The sequence below is a fragment of the Pseudophryne corroboree genome, chromosome 1 (assembly GCF_028390025.1).
Source record: "Pseudophryne corroboree isolate aPseCor3 chromosome 1, aPseCor3.hap2, whole genome shotgun sequence".
In the NCBI taxonomy this organism is placed as follows: Eukaryota; Metazoa; Chordata; class Amphibia; order Anura; family Myobatrachidae; genus Pseudophryne; species Pseudophryne corroboree.
The window spans coordinates 1,085,187,039-1,085,214,212 of NC_086444.1; the positions used below are offsets into that span (position 1 = coordinate 1,085,187,039).

Here is a 27,174-nt window from a genome sequence, read left to right on the forward strand (position 1 = left end):
GCTAGGCCCGGTGGGGACACGACTTCGTAAGTTCAGCCACAAGTGGGTTCACTCCCTGTTAGGTCCCTGGGCAATAGATATTGTGTCTCAGGGATACAAGCTGGACTGTGAGAAGATGCCCCCTCACCGACGGCCCTGCGGGCTTCCCCCCAAGAGAGGGAGCCAGTGTTAACTGCAATTCACAAATTGTATCTTTAACAGGTGGTGGTCAAGGGTCCCCTCCTTCAACAAGAGGGTGTTATTATTCGACCATGTTGTAATCCCGAAACCAGACGGTTCGGTCAGACCCATATTGAATTAAAAATCCCTGAACATATACCTGAGAAGGTTCAAGTTCAAGATGGAATCGCTAAGAGCGGTCAGGGCAAGCCTGAAAAGAGGGAGACTTTATCGTGAATCGGGTCATAAGGGATGCATACCTTCATGTCCCCATTTATCCACCTCATTAGGCGTACCTCAGAATTGCGGTACGGGATTGTCATAACCAAGGTAATGGCGGATATGATTGTGCTCCTGCGGAAGCAAGGTGTCACTATTATCACGTACTTGGACGATCTCCTCATACAAGCGAGATCAAGAGAGCAGTTGCTGAACAGCATTTCACTTTCTCTGGAAGTGTAACGGCAACACGGCTGGATTCTATATATTCCAAAGTCGCAGTTGGTTCCTACAGCTCATCTGCCTCTCCTAGGCACGATCCTAGACACAGACCAGAAAAGGGTTTATCTCCCGATAGAGAGCTCAGGAGCTCATGACACTGGTCAGGAATCTATTAAAACCAAAACAGGTGTCAGTGCATCACTGCACTCGAGTCCAGGATCCATGCGAGGACCTTCCAATGGGACTTACTGGACAAGTGGTCCGGATCACCTCTTCAGATGCATCGGTTAATCACCCTATCCCCCAGGGCCAGGGTGTCTCTCCTGTGGTGGCTGCAGAGTGCTCACCTTCTCAAGGGCCGCAGATTCGGCATTCAGGACTGGATCCTGGTGACCACGGATGCAAGCCTCCGAGGGTGGGGGGCAGTTACACAGGGAAGAAATTTCCAAGGTCTGTGGTCAAGTCAACAGACTTGCCTTCACATCAATATCCTGGATCTAAGGGCCATATACAATGCCCTAAGTCAAGCGGAGATCCTGCTTCGCGACCAACCGGTTCTGATCCAGTCAGACCGCAGGGGTTCATGTAAACCGCCAAGGCGGCACAAGGAGCAGGGTAGCGAGGGTAGAAGCCACCAGAATTCTTCGCTGGGCGGAGAATCAAGTAAGCGCACTGTCAGCAGTGTTCATTCCGGGAGTGGACAACTGGGAAGCAGACTTCCTCAGCAGGCACGACCTCTACCCGGGAAAGTGGGGACTTCATCAGGAAGTCTTCAAGCAGTTTGCAAATTGATGGGAACTGCCTCAGGTGGACTAGATGTCGTCCCACCTCAATAAAAAGCTAAAAAAGGTTTTACGCCGGGTCAAGGGTCCCTCAGGTGATAGCTGTGGTCGCATTAGTAACACCGTGGGTGTTCCAGTCAGTCTATGTATTCCCTCCTCTTCCTCTCATACCCAAGGGCTGAGAATTGTAATAAAAGGAGGAGTGAGAACAATATTCTTTGCTCCGAATTGGCCAAGAAGGACTCGGTACCCGGAGCTGCAAGAAATGCTCTCAGAGGACTCAGGGCTTCTGCCTCTCAGACAGGACATGTTGCAACAGGGGCCCTGTCTGTTCCATAACTTACCGCGGCTGCATTTGACGGCATGGCGGTTGAACGCCGGATCATAGCGGAAAAGGGCATTCCGGATGCAGTTATTCCTACGCTGATAAAGGCTAGGACAGACGTGACAGCAAGACTTTTTCACTGTATATAGCGAAAATAGGTTGCTTGGTGTGAGGCCGGGAAGGCCCTACAGAGGAATTCCAGCGGGGTCGATTCCTGCACTTCCTACAGTCAGGAGTGACTATGGGCCTAAAATTAGGATCCATAAAGGTCAAGATTTCGGCCCTATCCATTTTCTCTCAAAAAGAACTGGCTTCACTGCCTGAAGTTCAGACGTTGTTCCGGGGGTGCTGCATATTCAGCCTCCTTTTGTGCCACCGGGAACACCTTGGGATCTTAACGTTGTGTTGGATTTCCTGAAATCCCACTGTTTTGAGCCACTTAAGACTGTGGAGCTAAAATATCTCACGTGGAAAGTGGTCATTCTATTGGCCTTAGCTTCGGCTAGGCGTGTGTCAGATTTGGCGGTTTTGTCATGTAAAAGCCCTTATCTGATCTTCCATATGGACAGGGCAGAATTGAGGACTCTCCCCAATTTCTCCCTAGGGTGGTATCATCGTTTCATTTGAACCAGCCTATTGTGGTGCCTGCGGCTACTAGGGACTTGGAGGATTCCAAGTTGCTGGACGTAGTCCGGGCTTTGAAAATGTTTCCAGAACGGCGGGAGTCAGAAAGTCTGACTCGCTGTTTATTCTGTATGCAGCCAACAAGGTTGGCGCTCCTGCTTCGAAGCAGACTATTGCTCGCTGGATCTATAGCATGATTCAGCTGGTTCACTCTGCGGCTGGATTGCCGCATCCAAAATCGGTGAAAGCCCATTCCACAAGGAAGGTGGGCTCTTCTTGGGCGGCTATCCGAGGGGTCTCGGCTTTACAGCTTTGCCGAGCTGCTACTTGGTCGGGGTCAAACAAGTTTGCTAAGTTCTACAAGTTTGATACCCTGGCTGAGGAGGACCTTGAGTTTGCTCATGCGGTGCTGCAGACTCATCCGCACTCTCCCGCCCGCTTGGGAGCTTTGGTATAATCCCCATGGTCCTTCCGGAGTTCCCAGCATCCACTAGGACGTCAGAGAAAATAAGAATTTACTCACCGGTAATTCTATTTCTCGTAGTTCGTAGTGGATGCTGGGCGCCCGTCCCAAGTGCGGACTCTCTGCAATACATGTATGTAGTTATTGCTTAACTAAAGCGCTATTGTTATGAGCCATCCGTTAAATGAGGCTCAGTTGTTGTTCATACTGTTAACTGGGTATGGTTATCACAAGTTGTACAGTGTGATTGGTGTGGCTGGTATGAGTCTTACCCTGGATTCCAAATCCTTTCCTTGTTGTGTCAGCTCTTCCGGGCACAGTTTCCCTAACTGAGGTCTGGAGGAGGGGCATAGAGGGAGGAGCCAGTGCACACCAGATAGTACCTAATCTTTCTTTTAGAGTGCCCAGTCTCCTGCGGAGCCCGTCTATTCCCCATGGTCCTTACAGGGTTCCCAGCATCCACTACGGACTATGAGAAATAGAATTACCGGTGAGTAAATTCTTATTTTCAATCATAAAAAACAGACAATTTTTGAGCATTTTTTTGGGGGGGAAATTGCCAGTTAAGTGGTTAAGGGGCATATTTATCACAATCCAGATCTCAGATGCGAATGAAATGTGAGAAATTTGCCTTAATTCACAATGCGATAGTAGAATACATGAAAAGCCCTTTGATGCATTTCTGTGATACTAAAATAATGTGAAGAGGGTGTAAAAATACATGTTTTCACATTATTTTATTACAAAACTTTTTTTTTTTTTTTTTTTAAATATGCCAGTTAGTGATCATTGTCCACTAGAGATGAGCAAAATCTGAAAAACTGTTTCGCCAAGTTTTCACCTCATTCTACATTTGGCCGCAAAAATGTGAAATGTTTGGCTAGTAGATTATGGTTCTGCCGCAATTACACCACACAGTCAGCTCTGTTCATACTACTGTGCAGTTATAAATACAGTGTGGAGTGGTATTCCATGGAATGTTGCATCAGAAGAAGTGGAGCGCAAAGGTTGCATCACTGGAACTTCGCATCTCTGCGGAAACAGGTGTTCCACAAGAAATGTAGCCACAGTCACTAATCTCTATTCCTTACTTTAAAATCCTGATACTACGGCTTTAAATGACTAGTGAATTTATTACAAAAATTCTTTTGGCATGAAATGTGCAGACAGTTTTCACCTCTGGCTGTAGCAGTTTACATGAAAAACACTATTGTGCTGGTAATTCAAGCAAACTGATATTAATGTTTTCCTGGTTAAGGAGCTCATAAAATATATGCTCAGAAATATTTTGAAGCTCTGGATTCAATAATCTCTGCTTTCCATATTAAACGTATGATGCTGTATTACCAATGAGAGCCAGTTCATAATATAATCACTATTGGAGGAGAGGTAAAGGGTCTGTGTAACAGGGTGCAATTTCCAGGGCGCTCTTGGCGATGAAGTATGCTGATTCGGAGATGGATGGATATCTTTGCACAGGTGCCTATGGCAAGGATTTGCATACAGCGCACAAGCAGATTTGAAATTTAGGCATTTTTGCATATGTCCGCTCTATTCTGAGTCAGACAGAACTTTGCCAGATCTGTCTTTCCCTGAAATTGTGCATTTTGGGGAAGCAACTGGGTGGCAACAATACGAGTCACATTGTGGGAGTGTCGTGTGAGTGTTGTGTGCATGTATCAAAAGCTTTGGGTGAGTCATGCATATGGGCAAAGGAAGTCTGATTCTGATGGATCTCTTGCAGCTTGCATGGTGTGGACGCAAGAACCAATCAATGGATGGCGCGGCTTACCGCTTGCATACACACAACCCCCCCTGCATTAGCCATATGGAATCTGACATTAGCATAAAGTAGTAAATCAGGCGTCCCCAACGCATGTGGATCATTAGATCGACAGTGTCTAGGTTGACAATATTTAGGTCGACCACTATAGGTCGACAGTCACTAGGTCACTGGGTCAGAAGGTCGTCATGCTCTAGGTCGACAGGTCAAAAGGTCGACATGAGTTTTTTTGGTGTTGTTTTCTTCGTAGAATGACCGGGAACCCCAATTGGTGCACCGTGTCCCCTCGCATGACTCGCTTCGCTCGCCACGCTTCGGGCTTCGCTCGGCACAGTTTACCGTTCCAATCGTAGTCCACGTGAATCGTTAAGTATGAAAAAGTCAAAAAAACTCATGTCGACCTTTTGACCTGTCGATCTAGAACATGTTGAACTTCTGACCCTGTCGATCTAGTGACTGTCGACCTATAGTGGTCAACCTAAACATTGTCGACCTAGACACTGTCGATTTTCAGACCGGATCCCGTCCGCAACTACAGCCACTTTGGGTGCGACTCAGAATCATCCCTTTAATGTAACAATCATTTAAAATGCAGAAACAACCTGGATGTGCATAACATCTACAGACTTAATCGCTAAGATTGCGCTGGTTCATGGAAATGGCAAAATCGCACCCTGCTACACATATTCCAAAGGCTATAACAAATTACCAATACAGTGTGATCAAGTTATTTTGAAGTACGGTTTCATTGCCAACACCTTTCTAATCCATATATATTTTATAGAAGTCAATGTTATAAAATGCTCACCTTCCTCTATATTTTTGGTTTGGTTATGTACCAATTCCGGAGTGCTATTGAAAGCGGCATAACCCTATGCAAATGAAACAAAAACATAATTTAACACAGAGAAGCTCTAAATCAGCAATTATACAATTATCAGTGCTACAAAACTGCGCAAGGTGCATAAATTACTTCAGATAACAAATGGAGCCGGGCTTGGTGACCCAAAGGGTTGTTCCACACACCGTTTTTGACCGGACGGAAAAAAGCCTCCCGTTTTTTGCCATGTCCTTTATTTTATTCAACTATGTAACTAGATGGGCGCTTGCAGACGGCACGGACATGGCACGGTCGCCGTGTTACAATTGTCAATATCCACTGATAATGACTACTGCCGTCCGGCTGCTGCTACTACATGGTAAAAAGCCTTGGTTGTGAAACCACTGATTCACGGCTAAAAATACGGGTGGCTTTTTGCCGTCCGGTGAAAACCGGTGTGTGTGAAAAATAGCCCAAAGGGAAATTGTATATGTGTTAAAAGCTAGTGTTAGCAGTGACCGGGGACCAGATAGAATACTGAAAACTGCTTTGAGATTACAGTGTAGCCTGGCTATTTGTCAGTGCCCTCTACAAAAGCTTAATGCAGCCATAATACAGCACAGTATACTGAGTGAATTATATGTCAGTGGGGAACCAGCGTAACAGATAAGTGTAAAGAAAATTATGTTCGTATTAACCTCAAAGATCCCCTGTTTGCTTAACCACTTTAACCACATTGGTTATCCATAGATATATAAATTCTTCTGTAACATGTACAGTAAAAAGTAACACCTAGGGGTATAAGGCCAAAATAGTATATTTTCTCATTGGTTTAACATTCAAAATTGTCTGAATTACAACATACTGTATCATTTGGTATACAGTATTCTAAATTTAGCATAACAATTTAATTTTATATACATGGAAAGTCAAATGCAGGTTAGAAAACCTACTTCACCATGTCAAAAAAATAAATGAACTAAAAAGCCAATAGTATAGCAAAACTAAACAAATTACAAAATACATAAATACATAAAACATTTTAAAATGCCATAATCAAGTAAATAAAATGCCTTAAGCATTGCTCACCTTACCTTTTGCACCAAGTTGCTGAGATCAGTTTTGAGAACATTGTTTAATTTGTGGAGATACTGGCTTGTGTCCGGTAACTAAGGAAAACAAGTTTTAGTACATTCATTATTTATCATTTTATTATTTTAGGGGCATGTATTAGAGATACTACTTAAAACAAGGACAACGGGTCAAGACAGGAGTGGGACTTCAACACCAAAATGTTTGGTAATCATCTTAATCGGACTTCCAAAGTATTGTACTGCACACCTCATAGTGCACAGAAGTGCCCAAACACTACAACTGTGATTATTGTGTCTGGTAATGCCAAGCATTATATAGCATTGGCAAGAAAATAGCTGACAGTAATACCAAGCAGTATTACTCAGAATATAATCCTTATTAACGACCAGCATTATTCTGCAGTCCATAGCATTACCAGTAATTCCCAGAACACTATGTAACATTATACAATACCAAAATGGAAGTAAGAGTTAACTGTAATAATAACCAAGTAACTTTAAACCACAGTATGTTTAAATTCTATCTACAGTATCTATCTATCTATCTATCTATCTATCTATCTATCTATCTATCTATCTATCTAATGTAGAAAAGGGCTGGCACTCGTATCAATATCACATTACATACAGCCGGGGTGCCCTCGCGAAGCATGTGAATACTCATCTTTTGGGTGCGGCACTCCAGGCTTCACAAATGAACACATAACGGGGGTCATTCCGAGTTGATCGCTAGCTCAAAATGTTCGCTGTGCAGCGATGATGCAAAAAAGCTGCACTTCTGCGCATGCGGCGCAATGCGCACGCGCAACGTACTTTCACAACAGCCGATGTCGTTTCACACAAGGTCTAGCCAAGCTTTTCAGTCGCAGTGCTGGACGCAGAGTGATTGACATGAAGAGGGCGTTTCTGGGTGTCAACTGACTGTTTTCAGGGAGTGTTCAGAAAAACGCAGGCGTGCCAGGAAAAACGCAGGCGTGGCTGGGCGAACACAGGGCGTGTTCATGATGTCAAAACAGGAACTGAACAGTCTGAAGTGATCGCAAGCGCTGAGTAGGTCTGAAGCTACTTTGAAACTGCACAAAAAATTTTTGTAGCCGCTGTGCGATCCTTTCGTTCGCACTTCTGCTTTCCCAGCGGGAGGCGGCATAGCATGTGCACGGCTGCAAAAAACAGCTAGCGAGCGATCAACCTGGAATGACCACCAACGTCAGGTAAGTTGCATTAACGTTTCAGTTCTTTAAACTGTCTTCAGAATGTCACATACAATAACTGAAACGTTAATGCAACTTACCTGACGTTGTGTGTTTATTTGTGAAGCCTTGAGTGCCGCACCAAAAAGATGAGTATATATATATATAGTCACACAGGGAATAATCATGTTACCGGCAGTCGGGATTTCACCAGTAAGTATACAGACGCCGGAATCCTGACCGCTGGAAATCCCGATAGACGGCATACAGGGACTATTCCCCCCCCACCCCCCCGATGGCAATCCGGCGTCGGTATGCTGACGCAGGGATCCCAGCAGCCTGTCACCCTATCCCAACCCATATATACACACACACACATGGATAGATTATAAAGACAGGTAAATAGCTCTTATGTGATTGGCTCGACAGCTATTAACCCTTCCAATCAATTGAGGACTTAGTTATACAAGACCAAGGGCTCCCAGGTAACTGTTGTCCTTATGAATTTGGGTTTTATTTTATTTTTTATTCCAGTTGGATCCCCAAGTAAGAAGATTCTCATTGCACTGTGCCCCAGGGAATAATGTTTCTTAATAACTGGGTAGAAAAATTACCACTTAGTCCAACCGAGCATAAGGTTAGGATAGACAATCAAATGTCTTTTTGTAGTTCAAGGCCAAAACAACTGAGGGGTTTTTACTGACATTGATAAGGTGGATCAAATCTATGGTACGCCTCGTATTGCCTAAGACTTGATGACGAAGCCTACCTGAGCTGGATGTATGGGATACGGTCATTAGGTCGACACTACTTAGGTCCACAGTCATAGGTCAACCACTATAGGTCGACATGCATTAGGTCGACAGGGTCATTAGGTCGACATGTACTAGGTCGACAGGTCAAAAGGTCAACATGAGTTTTTAAAAAAAATTTTTACATTTTTGGACTTTTTCATACTTTACGATCCATGTGGACTATGATTGGGAATAGTAACCTGTGCCAGGCGCACAGAGCGAGGCACCTTTACCGAAGCTTGGCGAGTGAAGCGAGCCATGCGAGGGGACACGGTGCACTAATTGGGGCTCCCCATCACTTTACGAAGAAAACGACACCAAAAAAAGTAAAAAAAAAACTCATGTCGACCTTTTGACATGTCAACCTAGTACATGTCGACCTAATGCATGTCGACCTATAGTGATCGACCTAATGCATGTCGACATATAGTGGTCAACCTAAGTTGTGTCGACCCAACGACCCATACCCTGATGTATTAAAGAGCATTCAGCCTGTTGGTTAAAATCTTGGTGAACAGTTTGAGGTCAGTATCGATCAGGGAGATGGGACAATAGTTGGATCAAAGAGAGAGGTTCTTACTTGATTTGGGCAGTGACATCATTATTTTATTTAAGCTCTTTATTCCCAGCCCTCGTCGTCCGTCATGAGAAATGGGATGAGGCAGGACTGTCCTCTCTCCCCACTTCTCTTCGCTCCCTGTACAGAACCCTTAGTGCAAGAGTCAGAGCCAACCCGAACATTGGGGACAAGTGGGGAGTACTCACTTAAAACTGCCTCTTTTTGTGGCTGATAGCCTCTTTATTTGGGCCAACCTATTAGTATCTCTCCCTAATCTCCAGTCAGAATTAGAGGCCTATAGCTCCATATTGGTCTACAAAATCAACAGTTCAAAATCCGAAGCTTTAGCTCTCTGTGTCTCTGATCGGGTAACAGTCTACACTTCATGCCAACTTCAACTTCGTTTGGCGCCCCAATACCTTTAAGTATATTGGCATTATTACAAACAAGTCATAATCTTTCTTATATCTTTTTTTTTGTATTTCTCTTACCGTACTGAAGTTTGCGTTGACCTTCAGCTGAGATAGAGAATTCTTGATTTTGTTGCAGTAAGTTAGTGCTACATTGGTGAAACATGCTGGGTCACTCAGTGTGCTGTTTAACTGTAACTTGGCATCTGTGAGGTTTTCATTGAGCCTGTCCATTGCCTCTTGAAGAACTTCCACAGACACACTGACATTCTCTAGAGCTTCTTTAGTCTCCTTGATCGCTGGGAACACAAACAAGCATGTTAAAACAAACAACAACAACAAAAAAATGGAAAAACATAAACTATGGCTAAAGTAGCCAATAAAAGGCGTGTTCCATTATATACTATTCAATTAAACACCACATAGCACCAGGCCTGTCTCACCATTCCGATGTTTAGTACATATGCATTTTCCACATTTTGCAGCAGATATAAGAAACGTGAAATATCTTGTGCCACCCAAAGTGTTTTTCAACTACCCACTCATGCTGTGTTGCGCACCAGTGGAAGAGCATGTTTACAGTAAATAATCAATACCAGTTTAAAACCCTTAAACTACCCAAGCTGCTAGTATAACAATAAAAGCTGTAATTAGAGACGTCAACACTGCTGTATGTGACTATTGGGGCTCATTATCCTTTACTAGTATAATTATTGTGTATGAGGATGATTACTGGTCCAGGGGTTAATACGTCTGCTCACCATAACAGTTTGTTCACATAAACATGAGTGATGCTTCTTTGCCATGGCAACCTACAGGTGGTTGTCTCCAAGCAAGCTATACAAGACTTACCTCCATTAAAAATTTGATGCGCAGCTCAAACGCCATGTTCTCTTTTGTTGAGAGGTCATGTGCCTGTGTCCATCCTTACATGCATGGCCAAGATGGCGCTTGAAGCCACATTTTGATAGAAGTGGTGGCTGGACATGAGCAGGCTAATAATGCTGAAGCCATGTCTTGTAGGGCTTGACACTAAGATAAACTTCTCGAGCAGGAGACTTCTCATTTTAGGGAACTTATTAATTTAGCAAAGCCTCCATGAACCCTCAGTTTGCCTTGATTGTCTACATTGGTGACGATTTGGTCTTTGCCATAAGTTACAATGAGATTCCTCATACATTTTCCAGGTGCGTTTATAGTGACAGCCGCAATTTCATGCCACATGTACATCAATATAATTAAAGTATTAGAATGCAAAAATGTGACACATTAATATAGGCAGTCTCAGCATTCCTGACACTCATGACTTTAGTAAGAGTTCAGGTACTAATTATTACCTAGGCTTGTTGGAAAAACCTGATGGGGGGGTCCAAGTCTGCCATTACCCCCCACCTTCATGCCTGTCAGCGGTAGCAACCTCTTCCCCAGCCTAGAGGATGTGTCCACGCCCCCTACACAACCTGGGCCTTGCCCTGCTCTCTACGGCCCTGGTTAGGAGCTGATTGGTTGGTTTTATCGCTCTCTAGGTTTGATCAATTACCCCATCGGTGACCCTATATCCCCTACTCCTCCTGGTTACGGATCCCAGATTAGTGGTGTAGGATGCTGCTGTGTCTTCTCCACTGTCCACATGCAACATAAAACGTAACAAGGAAGTAATGGAAGCCATTATAAATCTTTTTATGTTGAAACAGTATCTTTTCTAGCAAATATATGAAAAAAACAGTGGGCTAGCTGGTCAGCTGGAGACCAGTTAGGAAAAAAGTCAATGTTATTAATTCCAGATAAGGTCCAAAAGTAATATTAGGCAGCAAGACTATAAAACTATAATTTCTCTTCATTTCCGGACTATAATCCCAGAAACCGTTGTTTATGTTCTGTATGCCCATGAAAAGGGTAATTTGCAGCATTTATGCATGAAAAATAAAATGCAGTGTGCCTCACGTTTTCTAATTGCCCCCAGTGATTATTTCTACTAGTTCTGAACAATGACACTGAATATTCTCTTTACGCTGCAGGGATCCAAGTCTCTGGGAAGACACTTTGTCACCTCGGTTCTTGTTTATGGAGATAATCAATGTCTTTCATTTAATGCCATCCAGACACATATATCATCTTTAGGGCGCCATTGTAGAATAAGAAAGCCTAGTGTAATCTATTGCTGCCTCAGAACCACAGCAATTAAAGCTTGTAAAGCAAATCTATTTCATCATAAATAAGGTTGCAAGTCCTTCCTTCAAGATTTAAACCAGTAGAAGTGCAGCTCTCAGAAAGAGCACTTCAGCTTTTATAACAAGTGATGGATTATAGCGGAGTCTTCCAGCCTTCGTCCCCAGGAACTGCTTGCTTTAAGTACTTTCAATTATGCCAGTTTCTATACAGTTTCTAATCAATCCACCAAACAGAAATATCATGAAGCACTGTACTATAAGGCCAGGAATACATAAGGGATTTATCTGCCCTGTGATAGCATCTTACTGCCCAATAGATCACTACACTGCACTGTCATATCCAGCAGTTCACATGAGCCAGGTCACCAATGGAACATCCTATATGTAAGCATACCCTCCAACATTTTACACATAAAAATCGGTTCAAATTCAAAAAGGGGGCGTGGCCACGGGTGCCCCTTTTCCTATACTTTCAATGGAAGTTTGGAGAGCCAAAAATCGCTACAGACCAAAAAAAAAGGTACTGTACCTGCCAAAAAGGTACAGTTGGAGGGTATGTGCGTGTTCATCTGATGGCCAATGCCTTTGAAAAGCTAATCACCCGCACAGCCTTATCTTACATGTATCTATAATGCGTTCAGGGTGCGCGGTGTGCATGAGCTTATAGGTCATGGCAGAGGTCCTGTGCAGCAAGCTGAGCACCAGAATCAAACTGCAGCACAGCAGAGCCCCCACCCCCACCCCCTTTCCCTCCTTATAACCTGCTGCCAGCGGTGCCATAGAGGGAAAATATTAAAAGACATTACCTCTGACTTATTAATGAACAGGGGTATTACCCATTACCCCCAAACTGCTGCACACAGATCCCTCATTCAATAATACACCTCTGCTACAGATGAGAGTAGAAAACACATTACATCGGAAGGCGTCTCACTGGACCATGAAGGCACAGGTATACTGTAGCAACAAGTTGCATTGCGGTACTGTATTTTATGGTGTTATTAGGACATTGTGGATGACTTTTTCCTGATGAAGCTGCACGATTGGTGGGGTCAGAGTAGTAAATTTGTTCTTTCCCATGAGTTTTAGTGAAGAAAGAATGCGGTCGGAGAATAGCAGCGCAGACGTTCTGCGCAGGAAGAAGGAGGGAGACACTGTACAGATCTGGGTGCACCTGGCCGTATAATTGGACTTGCTGTATTCACTTAGCTCTCAGTGAACTAATGCGAGTGAATGCAAAATGTCTAACAGTGCTCTCTGCACATTATACTGAAATTTCAAGTCTCCGACCTCTTGTCGCTTTCTGGGCAAAGTGGGCAGAATAATTTGCTATGAATCACGTGACTGCAGCACCACCGCACAATGATTTGCCAGAATCACCGCAACAAATCGAGGGTTCAGGCTGAGAGAATGCAATTTGCTGTAACCTACCCGCCTAGACCTCCCTCTCCTGGAGAATGACTTGCCAATGTATATTGTTAGTCAATGACCATTAGTGACTTCAGTAAAATTCTGAAAAGAACTAGAATTGAGCAGCTCTTAAATGAGTAATCCACAGAATAGCATACGCAGACTAGATACACAGCACAGATAGTCATATTTACTAACACGTCACACCACAGGACTACAGTATTTCACTGTAACAAATCCTTTACCTTTAATTGCCCTTTCCACTTTGACTTCAAGATTAACATAAACAACAAAAAAAAAAAACAAGAGACCAGGAAATGAAAATAAAATAGACAATATACAGTAATAACAATGAGCAAACATAACATATATATGAAACAAACACTGAACCAATATAAAAAGTGACTATGGCTCATGCAGAAAAGAAGAAAATATAATCAACAAGCGGCCTTAAGGTGCACAGACGCGGAACGATTTGTCCAATGATTAGGTGTTCCCGATGGTTTGGACAACCAATCGTTCTGTGTGTATGCACGATATCATGCATGGCACGCTCCCGTGTGGTCGTCTGACGCTTCCCCTGATCTTACTAGCATGTTCAAAAGATATGGGGAAGTGACTGCCGAACCCATTCAGCAATATGCGTGGGGGTGTGGGCGGCATAGCAGGCTGTCGTGCTCCGGACACCTGATATGTTGGGCTGAGGAGCATCCGACGCACCTTTAGGCTAAACACATACTGATTATTGTAATATCTTTTGCATGGAATTCTAACAAGTAAAATACCGTATATATAAAATGCATTTCATTTACTGTATGTATGCATTATATATGTATAGTTGCATTAATGTAAGTTTCCAGTCTACATTTGTTTGAACATGTGTTTAAGTCAAAACAGGATCAATTGCGCTTTCAAACACATACACGAAGAAGATGCATATACAGTACTAACTAAGGTATTCTCCCTTCAAATGCATTGTGGTGTAACAATCACACAGCGGGGAGTTATATGGGTTCTCTGTTACCCACTGACAACAAGCTATGAGTGCAGTGGGCAGACAAATGGCTAAATTAAATAGCCTGCCGGAGGTGCGGAACTTTGTGCGAGTCTGCCTGTATTTTTAAAGCGGCAATTATTTACAAGGCAAAACCAACCTGGTGTTTTCAGAGGACTGACTGCAAATATGACATCAATCAATAGGCCCACTAATAAATGCCGATTGGAGTTTTCTGTCAACTGACTACAGTATTTGAGATTAAGACAGAGGTGTTTTAAGGGAGATGGAACCGATGTTCCTGGCAGCGCTAGCTCCTGCCCAGGTGTCATCTATCTGGACATATTGCTGGAAAGATGGTGCAAAACCAGACATAAGTACAGGGGGTGCCGCCATGCATGCACATTGGTATATCAGTCCCAGGTGCAGGGTAAGCAGTGCGGGTACCCCTGAACCTTGCTCCCATTATAGACACAAAACTAGATAAAAACCAGGAATCTAAATACAGTAGTGTTCATTCTAGCACCCTGCACTTGTCACAACCCGTGCGGTTCCTCTTTCCTGCCTGTGGAGTCACTCTCTGCTCTGATGTTTCTAGCACACTCTTGTCTGAATCTCAGCAATGAGTGTGCTAGAAACACCAGAGCAGAAAGCGACACCCCGGGCAGGAAACAGGAACTGCACGGGTTGTGACCAGTGCAGGGTTCTATAATGAACACTAAAATAGACTATATAACATAAGATACAGTAAATGCAGAGATTAAATAATGAATTTTCTTAGGTGCAACATTTTGGAGTTTTACATTTCCAGCTGCCAAATGCTTTAAGTTGAGCTGCCAGATGATCTACTTACGCTCTTACTATGCTGCAGATGGTTAATATGCATGTGGCCTACCAACACAGATACAAGGCCAGACATGCGTCACACATTTCAATGTGTGGAAGCAGGTGTTAATCAGTCGGTACCAATGAACATATTACCCTATCACAGCACTAACAGATAAAACAGCATATAAATGGACAGAAAAAAAGTAATTAACAAAAGTGATCTAGTGAGACATATTACATGAGGTACAGAGTTTTTAAATGGTATTATGGCACCTAATGTGAAAAATACATATAATTTGTAACAGTATTGCAATATGTAGGGTTGGGTATGAAATTCCGGCTGTCGGGATACCGGTGGTCACATGACCGACAGCGACGTCCTGACAAAGATGATCCCTACACCGGACAGGGGGAAATATTTTACCTATCTCCTGCCCCCTACCCTAACCATTGGGGGTGGCAGCTAGGGCTAATCCATGGGGGGGAGGCGGGTAGGATTAACTCTCAAGGGGTGGCGGCTTTGGCTAACCACCACCCTAGTGCCTAACCCTCCCCCCCAGGCCCTAACGCTGCTCCAATACTCACTTTCGGCATTGCGGCGTTCAGTGTACTGGCGCCAGTGTCCCGAGTGGTGTTGAGATTCTGGCGTCAGTCACATGATCGCCGGCATACAGACTGCCGGGATGCTGAACCCGTTTACATGACTCACATCTATTGCATTCACCACTGTTGGTTATCAGAATTCAGGTATCGGGGGAGAACTCCTTTTAAGAAAACTGTTCCTCTGAACAGGAAGTATGTACAAATCTTTAGGTAACTTAGCCCCCCCCAATTAGAACATGGTTTTGTAAAGCAGTTGAGAAGCCAGGAGAGAACATTCCTCCCTTGCATGCCTTGTGAGCTATGTTTTCAGCCCAGGTGGAAAAGGATTTGACATTCCTCCATGCTGACATTATGCTGCACTGATGAGTAAGGTGGAGCTCATTTCTGAAAGAATTTTCAGAGAACAGGGATAAATCACCTCAGAATTAATGCTGTAGCCCTCCAGCTGTAGCACAATTGTATCAGTTCTTATCACATAGGCCTGTCCCTACAGATCCTACATTATCTGCCAGCACAGTATAAACCCTAACAGAACTATTAGTATCACAGAACGTGGTGTCCCGGCTCCGCCACATTCGGGGACCAGGAACAAAGCGCTGCTCTTGTTTTCTATTAAAGAGCTTTTCTTTGATCTAGCCATCTGCTTTATAAAACAATGCATTGATCCCTTGCTGTATACCTTAGGAGGAATGTGTTAACACAAACTAATCCTTTATTAAACAAGCAACACTATTGCTCCCACATCTATCACTGACTGGGACAGATAAAGAAAACCTACAGAGTTGTTTTAAATAAGTTGCCAGCGTTTCTAATCAGCTCTTATTATACAATGGCATGTTCACGTAATCACGGGATCAGTATGATTTAGCTACAATCAAAATCCCGACGGTCAAAATACCGACAACAATTGACCTATGGTCAAAATACAGACAAGGGCACAATACCGACATGGTCAAAATATCGACATTTAAAATGTTGATAGGTCAAAAAGTCGACATACATTTTTCTCATTTTATTTGGTGTGTATGTCGCAGTGCCGTAACTAGGCATTTTAGCGCTGTGTGCAAGAAACGGCATTGGTGCCCCCCCACCATGCAAGATAGGGGCAGTGCGCACCGCAGGCGTGCAAAAAATATATAGGGACGTGGCTTCATGGGCAAGGGGCGTGGACACAAAATAATACCAATGCATACTACGGTGCACAGTAGTCTCCATTATTCAAATTACGCTGCACAGTAGCGCTACTACACCAGGTAGAGCCCCTTTTACACATTACAGCAGACAGTCCCCTTTTTACACATTACAGCAGACAGTCCCCCTTTTTACACATTACAGCAGACAGCGCCCCCCTTTTTACACATTACAGCAGACAGCGTCCCCTTTTTACACATTACAGCAGACAGTGTCCCCTTTTTTACACATTACGGCAGACAGCGTCCCCTTTTTACACATTACGGCAGGCACAGTCCCCCTTTTTACACATCGCAGCAGACAGCGTCCCCATTTTTACACATAACAGCAGCCAGTCCCCCTTTTTACACATTGCGGCAGACAGCGTCCCCCTTTTTACACATAACGGCAGCCAGTCCCCCTTTTTACACATTGCGGCAGGCACAGTCCCCCTTTTTACACATAATGGCAGCCAGTCCTCCTTTTTACACATTGCGGCAGACAGCGTCCCCCTTTTTACACAAAACGGCAGCCAGTCCCCCTTTTTACACATTGCGGCAGGCACAGTCCCCCTTTTTACACATAACGGCAGCCAGTCCCCCTTTTTACACATTGCAGCAGACAGCATCCCCCTTTTTAGACATAACGGAAGCCAGTCCCCCTTTTTATACATTGCGGCAGGCACAGTCCCCCTTTTTACACATAATGACAGCCAGTCCCCCTTTTTACACAATGCGGCAGACAGCGTACCCCTTTTTACACATAACGGCAGCCAGTCCCCCTTTTTACACATTGCGGCAGACAGTGTCCCCCTTTTTACACATAACGGCATCCAGTCCCCCTTTTTACACATAACGGCAGACAAGATAGAGAGAGAGAGAGATACTTACCATCTCTCCCGCTGGCAGTCAGGCTCCTCGTGCTGGCAGCTCCGGAGGCAGGGGAGAAGGAGGAGGAGGGAGGGGGACTGGAGCCGCAGCAGCGCTATTTCATTGGTAGTAAGCTCCGCTGCAGCTGTCCCCTCTCCTTCCGTATTGGCTGCCCGGTGCTGCTGTGGATGCTGGGATGAAGGAACCGCATCCACAGCAGCGCCGGGCAGCCAATACGGAAGGAGAGGGGACAGCTGCAGCGGCGCTTACTACCAATGACATAGCTCTGCTGCGGCTCCAGTCCCCCTCCCTCCTCCTCTTTCTCCGCTGCCTCCGGCGCTGCTTTCTCCTCCACAGCGCGGCGCACACAGCAGAGGCGCCGTGTAATGAGTCAATTTGACTCATTACATGCCGCTGCCCGTTGCGCCCTCAGGGCACACAGGTAGTTACGGCGCTCGGCACACTATTATATTCCCCATCCACGTCCACTGGGATGGTAAAGTATGAACAAGTCGGTTTCAATGACAAAACAAACTTGAAAAACGCATGTCGATTTTTGACCGGTCGACATTTTAAATGTCGGTATTTTGACCGACCATGTCGGTATTTTGACCAACGGTCAATGGTTGTCTGTATTTTGACTGTCAGGTTTTTGATTGTAGGTAAATTGACTGCATCCCGTAATCACTTATGCTGAAAGTACAGCAATTAGCAGAGTCAATGTCCAGGTTGCTGGTGAACTACAAGTTCCAGCTAATAGGGTATTCTGGGGATCAAGGTGGACAAACGTGTTGCTTAAGGGAGTTTGATGCCCACTTTTTTCATGCAGGTGAGATGTGTAAAACGTATTGGACGGATATAAATGCAAGATAAAACAAACATATAATCATATGTGAGACTGGTGGTATAAATGGAATGCATATAATGTATACTCACATAGCTGCTAACATTTTAAAATAGTTTCCAGGGATATTTTGTTGTTGAGGCAGAGAATCAAAGCATATCAGATGTATGATATCAGATCGCGGAGGGCCTTGAGGCACTAAAATCCCCATCATGTCATGTATAGAGAATTTGTTTCTAATGTACTCTATGCATTTTGTTTTACTGGAGGCTTATTTATTAACCTGTTTTGTCTGAAAACCATGCGGAAACACATCTGTGGATCCCTGTCTGACAGCTGACCTGTACCTGAGCAGCGACAGTTATTTTTTTTATAAGCTCTCTCATACGGGTTGGGTATGTGTTACTGGCGGCCGGGATCCCGACCGCAGAATGCCGGCAGGGGGAAGAGGGCAACGAAGGCCCTTGCGGGCTCGGTGGCGATGCTCGCCACAGGCTCTATTCCGTGGACACCCATGAGTGGGAATAGTCCCTTTTAGTAGGCATTACAACTGTTGGGATTGTCAGTATTCGGGAAGCAGGGGGAGGTATTGTGACCGCCCGTCACATAACTACATCCCCTCTCATACATATAGGATGTTTTGAGCTTTGATACATACAGGTTACTGATAAATATTTGTGGCAACTGTGGCAAAAGGGTTTATTGATCAAGAGTTGATAAAGCTGTAATTTCGGATCATGTCTCTGCCAGATATTTAAAAGTGCAATGGTTTTACTAGCCAGACATGGCTAATAGATAGCAGAAGCATTGCCCTTTTTAATATCATGCAGAAACATGATCTGAAATTATGGGTTTTACAAATTGACACTTGGGTCTATTTACTAAGCCTTGGATGGAGATATAGTGCACGGAGATAAAGGGGGACATGTACTAAGCAGTGATAAAAGTGGAGAAGTTGCCCACGGCAACCAATCAGCTGCTATGTATATGTTTATAGTATGCAAATTATAAATGTTACGTCAATGCTGATTGGTTGCCATGGGCAACTTCCCCACTTGCTCACTTCACTTTTATCACTGCTTAGTACATGTCCCCCAAAGTACCAGCCAATCACCTCCTAACTGTCATTTTCCAAACCCAGCCTATGACATGGCAGCTAGGAGGTGATTGGCTGGTACTTTATCTCCATCCAAGGCTTACTAAATAGACCCCTTAAACCCCTCAAGACCGGATTCAGAGGCACCCACAAACCGCAAGCTGTTCCATTATTCAAGTAGTTGAGAGATTATTTGCTATTTGCTATTGTGAATGTGCAACAAATTCAGAAAAACGTGTCACCCTGAGTGTAAGCACAAAGTAGCTATTGCATACAGGAGAGCCAGTATCAGAATTGCAGAGTGACAGTAATGGCCATTTCTAGGGGAGGGGATGGTGGCCTGAAATGAACAAAAAATAATTCTGTCTCATGGGCGTGATATGGGAGTGTTGCTGATGTATCAGAAAAAGTGGCTTTGTTCCCAAACGCATAGAGAGGCCATGGTTAGACGGAGACACTGCTCCTGCTGAGTTGATGGTGCACTTGATGGTGCGCCAGTGATGGTTTGTCTAGTACCCCCGGCGTTGTTACAGCTTGCATGGGTATTAGTTATTAGAAGAGGGAATCTCAGGACTTGCACATTCTGTTGCATGTGACATCTGTGACGCAGTTAGTGAGAGGAGAGAAGAGGCGAAGTGGGCAGGTAAGAGAGGGATGGGGACGTGGAGTGGTATGAAACTGAGTAAAAGGATTTGGGAGACACAGAAGGAAAAAAAATATCTTCTGCTAATCTTGCAGCTCTGATGCTGTCCTCTTCTCCATACACTATGGGGACCTTCGTTCATCAAACTCCCAAAACTGAAAATTAGGGAGTTTGATTGGCAGGTGGTGTAAGTTTCCGGAGTCCCGCTCCTTCCAACAGTACAGGAATCCAAATCCCTCCACTTTCCCTGGCCTTGCTTACCCTACGGCAGTGTGCATGCATCAGTGATGTGCAGTGGGGTGCAGCAGGTGAGGCAGAGCCTTTCCTGTCATACTAATGATTGTGCCAGAGTATTTACTGTATAAAGTATATGAAAAATATAAAGAATATGTTTGAAATATCTTCTTTGCAATATTAAATCACCTTTATAGCCAAAACTCTAGAGTAAAAAGTCTATGACAGGTGCCTACCTTTTCCACACAACTCTGATCAAAACTCCCAAAATTTTCAAAAGTTTATACTGCTGCTCCTGTGTATAATGCCCACATGAGCCATTTGGCTCATGTATTGCGTGTAAATCTGACTTTGGCGCTAGCCAGTGCCTCCTGAGACATTTAGCTCACTGCACGCCTCTGGCATGCATGAAGTCAGCCCACGCATGTGCTGTGACACTGCCGTGGTAAACCTGGCAGTGCAAAAGGATGATGCTAGTGACTACGTGGCACAATCAGTAGTGTTAAGGTGCATACACACTGAGCGCTTTTTACCCCTGCCCAGCGATGTCAGCGGGGGTGAACGGCTTTGCATAGCAGGAAGCCATGGAAAGCCGCTTACCCCGCCGTTCACCTACTGGTAATACCAGTAGATGAACGGCGGCCGCCAGCAATGAAGCTTGTCCATACACACTGGGTGGTTTTGAGCTGTGCTGCTTTCAGCTCAAAATCGCCCATTGTGTATGGGTCTTTTGGGCTCGCAGGGAGGGCTGCTTTTCGGAGCAGCTGTTCCCACAACGGAGCAAGACAGAATTGCTCAGTTAGCATAGTATCCGCTGTCACAATTTGCAGCGTTTCGGATACATAATTAATAGCAGTAATGTATGGTGAGGTCAGTGACTGGAGAGGCACTTGCATATATCAGCCAGATTTACAAACATAAAAAATAATTAGAATAGTACAACTATGACTATAAAAATGATTACAATAACACAAAGTTGATTGTATGATATAGAATAATACAAATATGATATTATAAGTTATAAATATCTTCTTTGTATTATTCTAATCATTTTTATAGTCAAAACTCTGGAGTATACTGGAGTATAACAGAAAAGGCTCTGCCTCCCCTGCCTACACTGATGGCAAGTCACTGGTTAATGTGCGGCTTAGGGCATGCTGATAAATATGCCTCTAGATCTCAATGTCATTTATTGCAAAGCAGGACCCGTGGAGGAGAAGAGGGGCAGAGAAATGAGAATCAAGGAGGAGGGAGGGCGGAGTAGAGAGAACCTGGTGCAGGATTCATTTGAATAAAAGACAGGGGATGCAGTTATGTGACCGGCGGTCAAAATACTGACGCCTACAACCCATCCCCCTTTAAATCCTGACAGACGGCATGCCGACTACCAGGGACTATTCTGACTTGTGCCCGCCGGCATTCTAATACCCGGGATCGGTATGGTTCATATAACCCGGGATCGGTATGGTTTCTATAATTATTTTCAGCCTGACAGGTGTGTTTTGAAATAGTGTCTTTTTTTTTTTTTTTTTTTTTACAAAGGTCTGGGCAGTGTGGAGGTGTCAAGGATATTATGCTGGGCTTGGAGGGCTGAGAAAATAATAGTAGGCTGAGTGAGGTGGGGGTCTGGGGGAGTGTGGTGGGGTCAAGATATTGTACTGGCTTGGGGGATGTGGACATTATGCTGGACTGGAAGAGGCCCAGACATTAGGGGTCATTCCGAGTTGATTGCTAGATAAAAATGTTCGCTGCGCAGCGATTAAGTGAAAAAGCGGCACTTCTGTGCATGCGGCGCAGTGCGCACACGCGACGTACTTTCACAACGGGCAAAATATTTTTACACAAGGTCTAGCAAAGCTTTTCAGTCGCAATGGCAGCCGCAGAGTGATTGACAGGAAAGGGGCGTTTCTGGGTGTCAACTGACCATTTTCAGGGAGTGTTCGGAAAAACGCAGGCGTGCCAGGAAAAACGCAGGCACGGCTGGGCGAACGCAGGGCGTGTTTGTGACGTCAAATCCGGAACTGAACAGTCTGAAGTGATCGCAAGCACTGAGTAGGTCTGAAGCTACTCTGAAACTGCACAATTTTTTTTTGTAGTCGCTCTGCGATCCTTTCGTTCGTACTTCTGCTAAGCTAAAATACACCCCCAGTGGGCGGCGGTTTAGCATTTGCACGACTGCTAAAAACTGCTAGCGAGCGAACAACTCGGAATGACCACCTTATCTGGAGCTAGGAAAGGTGCAGACATTATACTGGGCTGGGAACGGTGTGGGAATTATACTGGGCTGGCAACATTACAGTGAGATGGGAGAAGCAGAAGGGAGAAGATATGACAGGTGGCTTGAAATGGAAGGAGTGATGGAACAATAACAGTGGACTTGCAGTAGTGAGGTTTTGCAGTGGTCTTAAGGGATTGGTGAGGAGAGCAAATGACAGCAGTGGATAGTGAAGGGATGGGTGGGGATATTACTGCGGGCTGGAAGCAGTGGGAGCTTTGTTTTGGACTGGGACAGGGGTAGACATGAGGAGAGTGCAGTGGTGTGGCTAGTACCGTATATGTGGGAGCAATAGGAATTAAAGGGGGCTAGAGGTTGTGAAGCGGTGGGGGTATTGCAGTGGCCTAGGAATGGATGGAGGGCTGGTGATATCAAGTGTCTGTGGTAGAACTGAGAAGTCTGTGTTTATGCTGTGACTTCATATATTCACACATCTTGTCCTGATGTCAGTGGCGAGAACTAAGGCTGGGTAGGAGGTGGAGTATTGGTAGAGTGAACCAGCAGAACAGGGTATAGGGAATTCATGGGGAGAAGGTGTTGTGCATAAGGTAAGTGAAGGGGATAGGGGGTCTCTATAATGTATAATGTGGCTGGTGGCTTATATGCTAATCATTTAATGGTGAGAGTGAGGGATAGTGTTTAATCAGTAAGAGGTACTGGGCTAGATGCATCATCGCTTGGAAGGTAATAAAATGGAGAGTGAAAAAGTACCAGCCAATCAGGTCCAAACCACCATGTCACAGGCTGTGTTTGAAAAATGGCAGTTAGGAGCTGATTGGCTGGTACTTTTTCACTTCCCATTTTATCACTTTCCAGGCGATGATGCATCTGGCCCAATGTATTCATTTATTGATTGACAGTTTATTTGATGGTGGGGTCTGCTTAATTTAATAGGTGAGACTGTTTAATGCGTTGGTGGTTTGGAAGGCTATTCATTTAAGATGTGGCTTAATTTGTGAAGGGCTAATTATTATACTGTATATGAATACTAATTATTCAATGTCAGGGCTGTTTGTGGGGGAAATAGGTTTATTTATTAAATGTTAATGTTATATGGGGTTGGTTGCAGAGAGGGAGGCCTATTTATTATATATGTGTGTGATGCGGATTTCACATCAGGGCTAGTTTGGGGATTGAGGTAGAGACGGTCCTGTCATTGCTAGAATTAAATACATCATGCACCTATCCCTTTTCTAAGCAGGACCCCAGCACTGCAGCACACAGGCAGCAGTAGATAATGAGAACTGCATGATCAGTTAGGAGAGAGAAGGGCAGTCTGTCAATTGTGCTGATGCTGCTATGGAATCCCCAATTTTGGGTTACTGCCCCTCTCCATCAAGACATTTTCCCCATTGCACGGACAGTTGGGCGTCATGTCCCGCTTCACACTACTCTGCTTGTGAGGGGCGAGCTGCGAGTACCTGTCAGTAATGCACGCAGAACCGCTCGATCATTTGAGGGCAGATGGGAATGATTGGGGGAGGTGCCTCACACTGGCTAAATGATCCCCACACTGCATGAACTCTGCCAGAAGTAAACAAGGATCATTCAGGTGAGATGATCGGGGCACTTATTCTGCTTTCTGGCTTATTTTCCAACATTTTATTTCTTCTTTACAGGAGGAAGTATGCAAATAAGATGCGGATGGGGCTTGATTACACATCTTGCTCATCAAGGGAGTAGGGCAAATTGCGTCTTTAATGCAATGTTCGTTCAATGTTTACTGAGGTGGGCATTGCTCTATTGTGCACTTTGCATCATTATGGCCTATCACCAGTCAAATAAATGGGCTTTAAGTAAAACTGTTTACCCCCCTCCTGAAAAAAAGATTATCAGGAGATCACAAAAATATCCCAGACATTCCGGGACAGGAGACAAAGGACAGAACTTAATTTACTGCTGTAAGTGAAAGCACATCTTCTGCAGATACTATGGGGAATGGATCACAGTTTTCTGTCTGAGAGGCAAATTATAACAATCTTGGTTGCTGAGTTATCTGGAAGATGTTTCTATGTGAACAGCCACATTGATAGCTTCAGTATACATTACAATATTTCAGAGGAGCTTGTGATCACTGAGGTGAGGTCACTTTCTGTGTATACAGTGTCAATAGAGAACACACATACAGCGCACATACATACACAGTAGACAAATAGGCATAAGCAAAACCAGTATCCCATATCTCATATATATTTGTCCAGATCTGTGACTCATTTCTTAACGCTGGGCGTGGCTAGGAGCTCTGAGACAGAGTCACAGATCTGGATAGGAGCGACAAGGCCTGCAAGTGTGGCGGTACACTTGGGTACAGCGTACCGTTAAGGATCTAGCCGCCTGTACGCCACTCACACACACCATAGCCGTCGTTAGCGGCTATTACGGTAAAGGCCGCTGATGTGCTCCTGCTCCCTTTTCCAGCCCGCTGCTGTGTAAGGGAAGGAGAGGAGAGCGCTGCGCTGTCCTGTCCCTCAGTGCAGCTCAGTCAGACTTTGATCTCTGGCCACGGTGTGTATCTTCTCAACTGAGCACCGGTTCGTTAGCCAATCAGAGCTTACGGACCAGCAGCCAATCAGGAGCCGCGGCTGCCTGTCCGGGAGCTCTGATTGGCTAACGAACCGGTGCTCAGTTAAGAAGATACACGCCTCAGCCGGAGACCACCAGAGTCTGACTGAGCTTCACTGAGGGATGGGCCCACGCTCCGCTCTCCTCTCTATCCACTGACCCAGACAGAGCAGCAGCAGGTGAGCAGCGGGAGGGAGGTGCGAGGGGTGGGGTGGGTTGGGCATATGTATAACTGGCATTGTGGGGCATGTCTGGCACTGTGTGGCTTATGTATATCTGGCACTGTGGGGCATGTGTATATCTGGCATTATGGGGCATATGACTAACTGGCACTGTGGGGCATATCTGGCATATGTGTATTTGGCACGATAGACTGCGGAGGGTGCGCGTCACCGTGACGTCACGGCAGTGCTGTGGGGAGACTACAACTCCTGGCATGCCTTGCGTGGCCAGGAAGGAACATGGTGGTTGCGGTTTCTGGTGCTGGTGCAGAGTGAGAGTCTGTTGTGTGCAGTGTGTGGGGACAATGAATATATAACTATACTATAACTATATAATGAAGCTGGTGAGAGGCTAATACCATATACTGTTATGAGGGATAAGTCCCCAGCGCACACACTGGGGAAGGGGCTGTATAGTGATATATATATATGAGAAATAATCTCCCAACACACACACTGTGTATGTGGTATTTACCAAACATTGTCTTTATACCTACATTATGTACACATAACATATTATTAACACACTAGGTCATTCATCGTGCCCTGCGTCCGCTCTTCACACCAACGCAAGGGCCTACACTCCCTTGACCATCGCACGCCCTTTGGCCGTAAAATATTTACCCACTAACAACATTATGCTTGAAGGTAAGTTACTAGGGGGGGGCTAAGGGGGTATGCGCCCCGGGTGCAAGATTTGAGGGGGCGCCAAGGAGTTACAGCGGAGCAGGGTTTTTTTTTTGTTTTTTTTACCAGCAGTGCTGTGCTGCTCCTGTGAGACAGCAGACAGGTCCCAGGGAATGTACCTGACCCACCTGTCTGCCTGCAGCTGGCTCCGATGCTGTGCGGGTGAGCTTCAGTACCAGGGATCTCTCCTATGTCGGCTACTGTCTTAAACTCTCTTCTTTGCCATGCAGTGCTGCTACTAGTATGTGGTGCACCATACAAGCTATAGAAGCCCACTGTGCTCCCAGTTAGCAGAATCAACCTCCGCTTTGCCTCACAGATGGGAGGATTTGGTGTAGCTTATAGGGTGGTCTAGTGCAGTGATGTAGTGTACCATATAGGGTATGTAGTGTAGTAATGTATTGCAGTATATAGAGGCATGTAGTGCACTTATGTGGTGTAGCATATAAGGGGATATAGCGCAGTGATGTAGTGTAGCATATAGGCAGTAGCAGATCTTGCCACGGGCAAGCAGGACTTTTGCTCGGGGCGCCGCCTTCCGGAGGGCGCTGGCGCCATCCGGAGGGCGCCGCACCATGGCAAGATCTGCCACTGCTGTGCCCTCCGCTGCCAGCTGTGTCCCCCGGCTGTGCGGCTGTGTCCCCTGTGAAGGGAACTAGACGCTACGCGTCCAGTTTCCCTTCGTGGAGAGGACCTTTGCTGAGCGGTTTGCGATTACGTCATCGCGCACCGCTCAGCATTTAAGCGGCGCTACTACTGTACAGGGGGCGTAACTGACCACGCCCCCTGTATTAAGCCACACCCCCATTTCCTGCCCGGGGCACAGAGAGGGCTCGAACCGGCCCTGCATATAGGGTACTATGTAGTGCAGTGCATCGGGGCATGTAGTGTAGTGATGGAGTGCAGTGGATAGGAGAATTTAGTGCAGTGATGAAGTGTTACGATATAGTGCAATGAATGGAGACACACAGAGGAGCATGTAGTTGAACACGCAGGCGGGGCATGTGACGCATAGGGCATTTGAGGCACATAGGGGAGTATTGTCCAGTGGTGTCCCCTTTTTTCAAAACTTTTGGCAATCTAATAGTTTTTTTTTGTGGTGTTGGGGGGGAGGGGGGGTTTG

At 45.2% G+C, this 27,174-nt stretch overlaps 1 protein-coding gene across 1 annotated transcript in view; it reads right to left on the reverse strand.

Annotated features, from left to right (window-relative positions):
* PROM1 (prominin 1) overlaps nucleotides 1-27,174 on the reverse strand; it is a 359,429-nt gene that overhangs the window by 118,855 nt on the left and 213,400 nt on the right. Inside the window, exons 9-11 of the mRNA XM_063921206.1 lie at nucleotides 9,526-9,743; nucleotides 6,492-6,566; nucleotides 5,386-5,449 (exon numbers count right to left, since the gene is read on the reverse strand). Of these exons, the coding sequence (XP_063777276.1) occupies nucleotides 5,386-5,449; nucleotides 6,492-6,566; nucleotides 9,526-9,743 (357 nt within the window). The remainder of the gene's footprint in view (nucleotides 1-5,385; nucleotides 5,450-6,491; nucleotides 6,567-9,525; nucleotides 9,744-27,174) is intronic.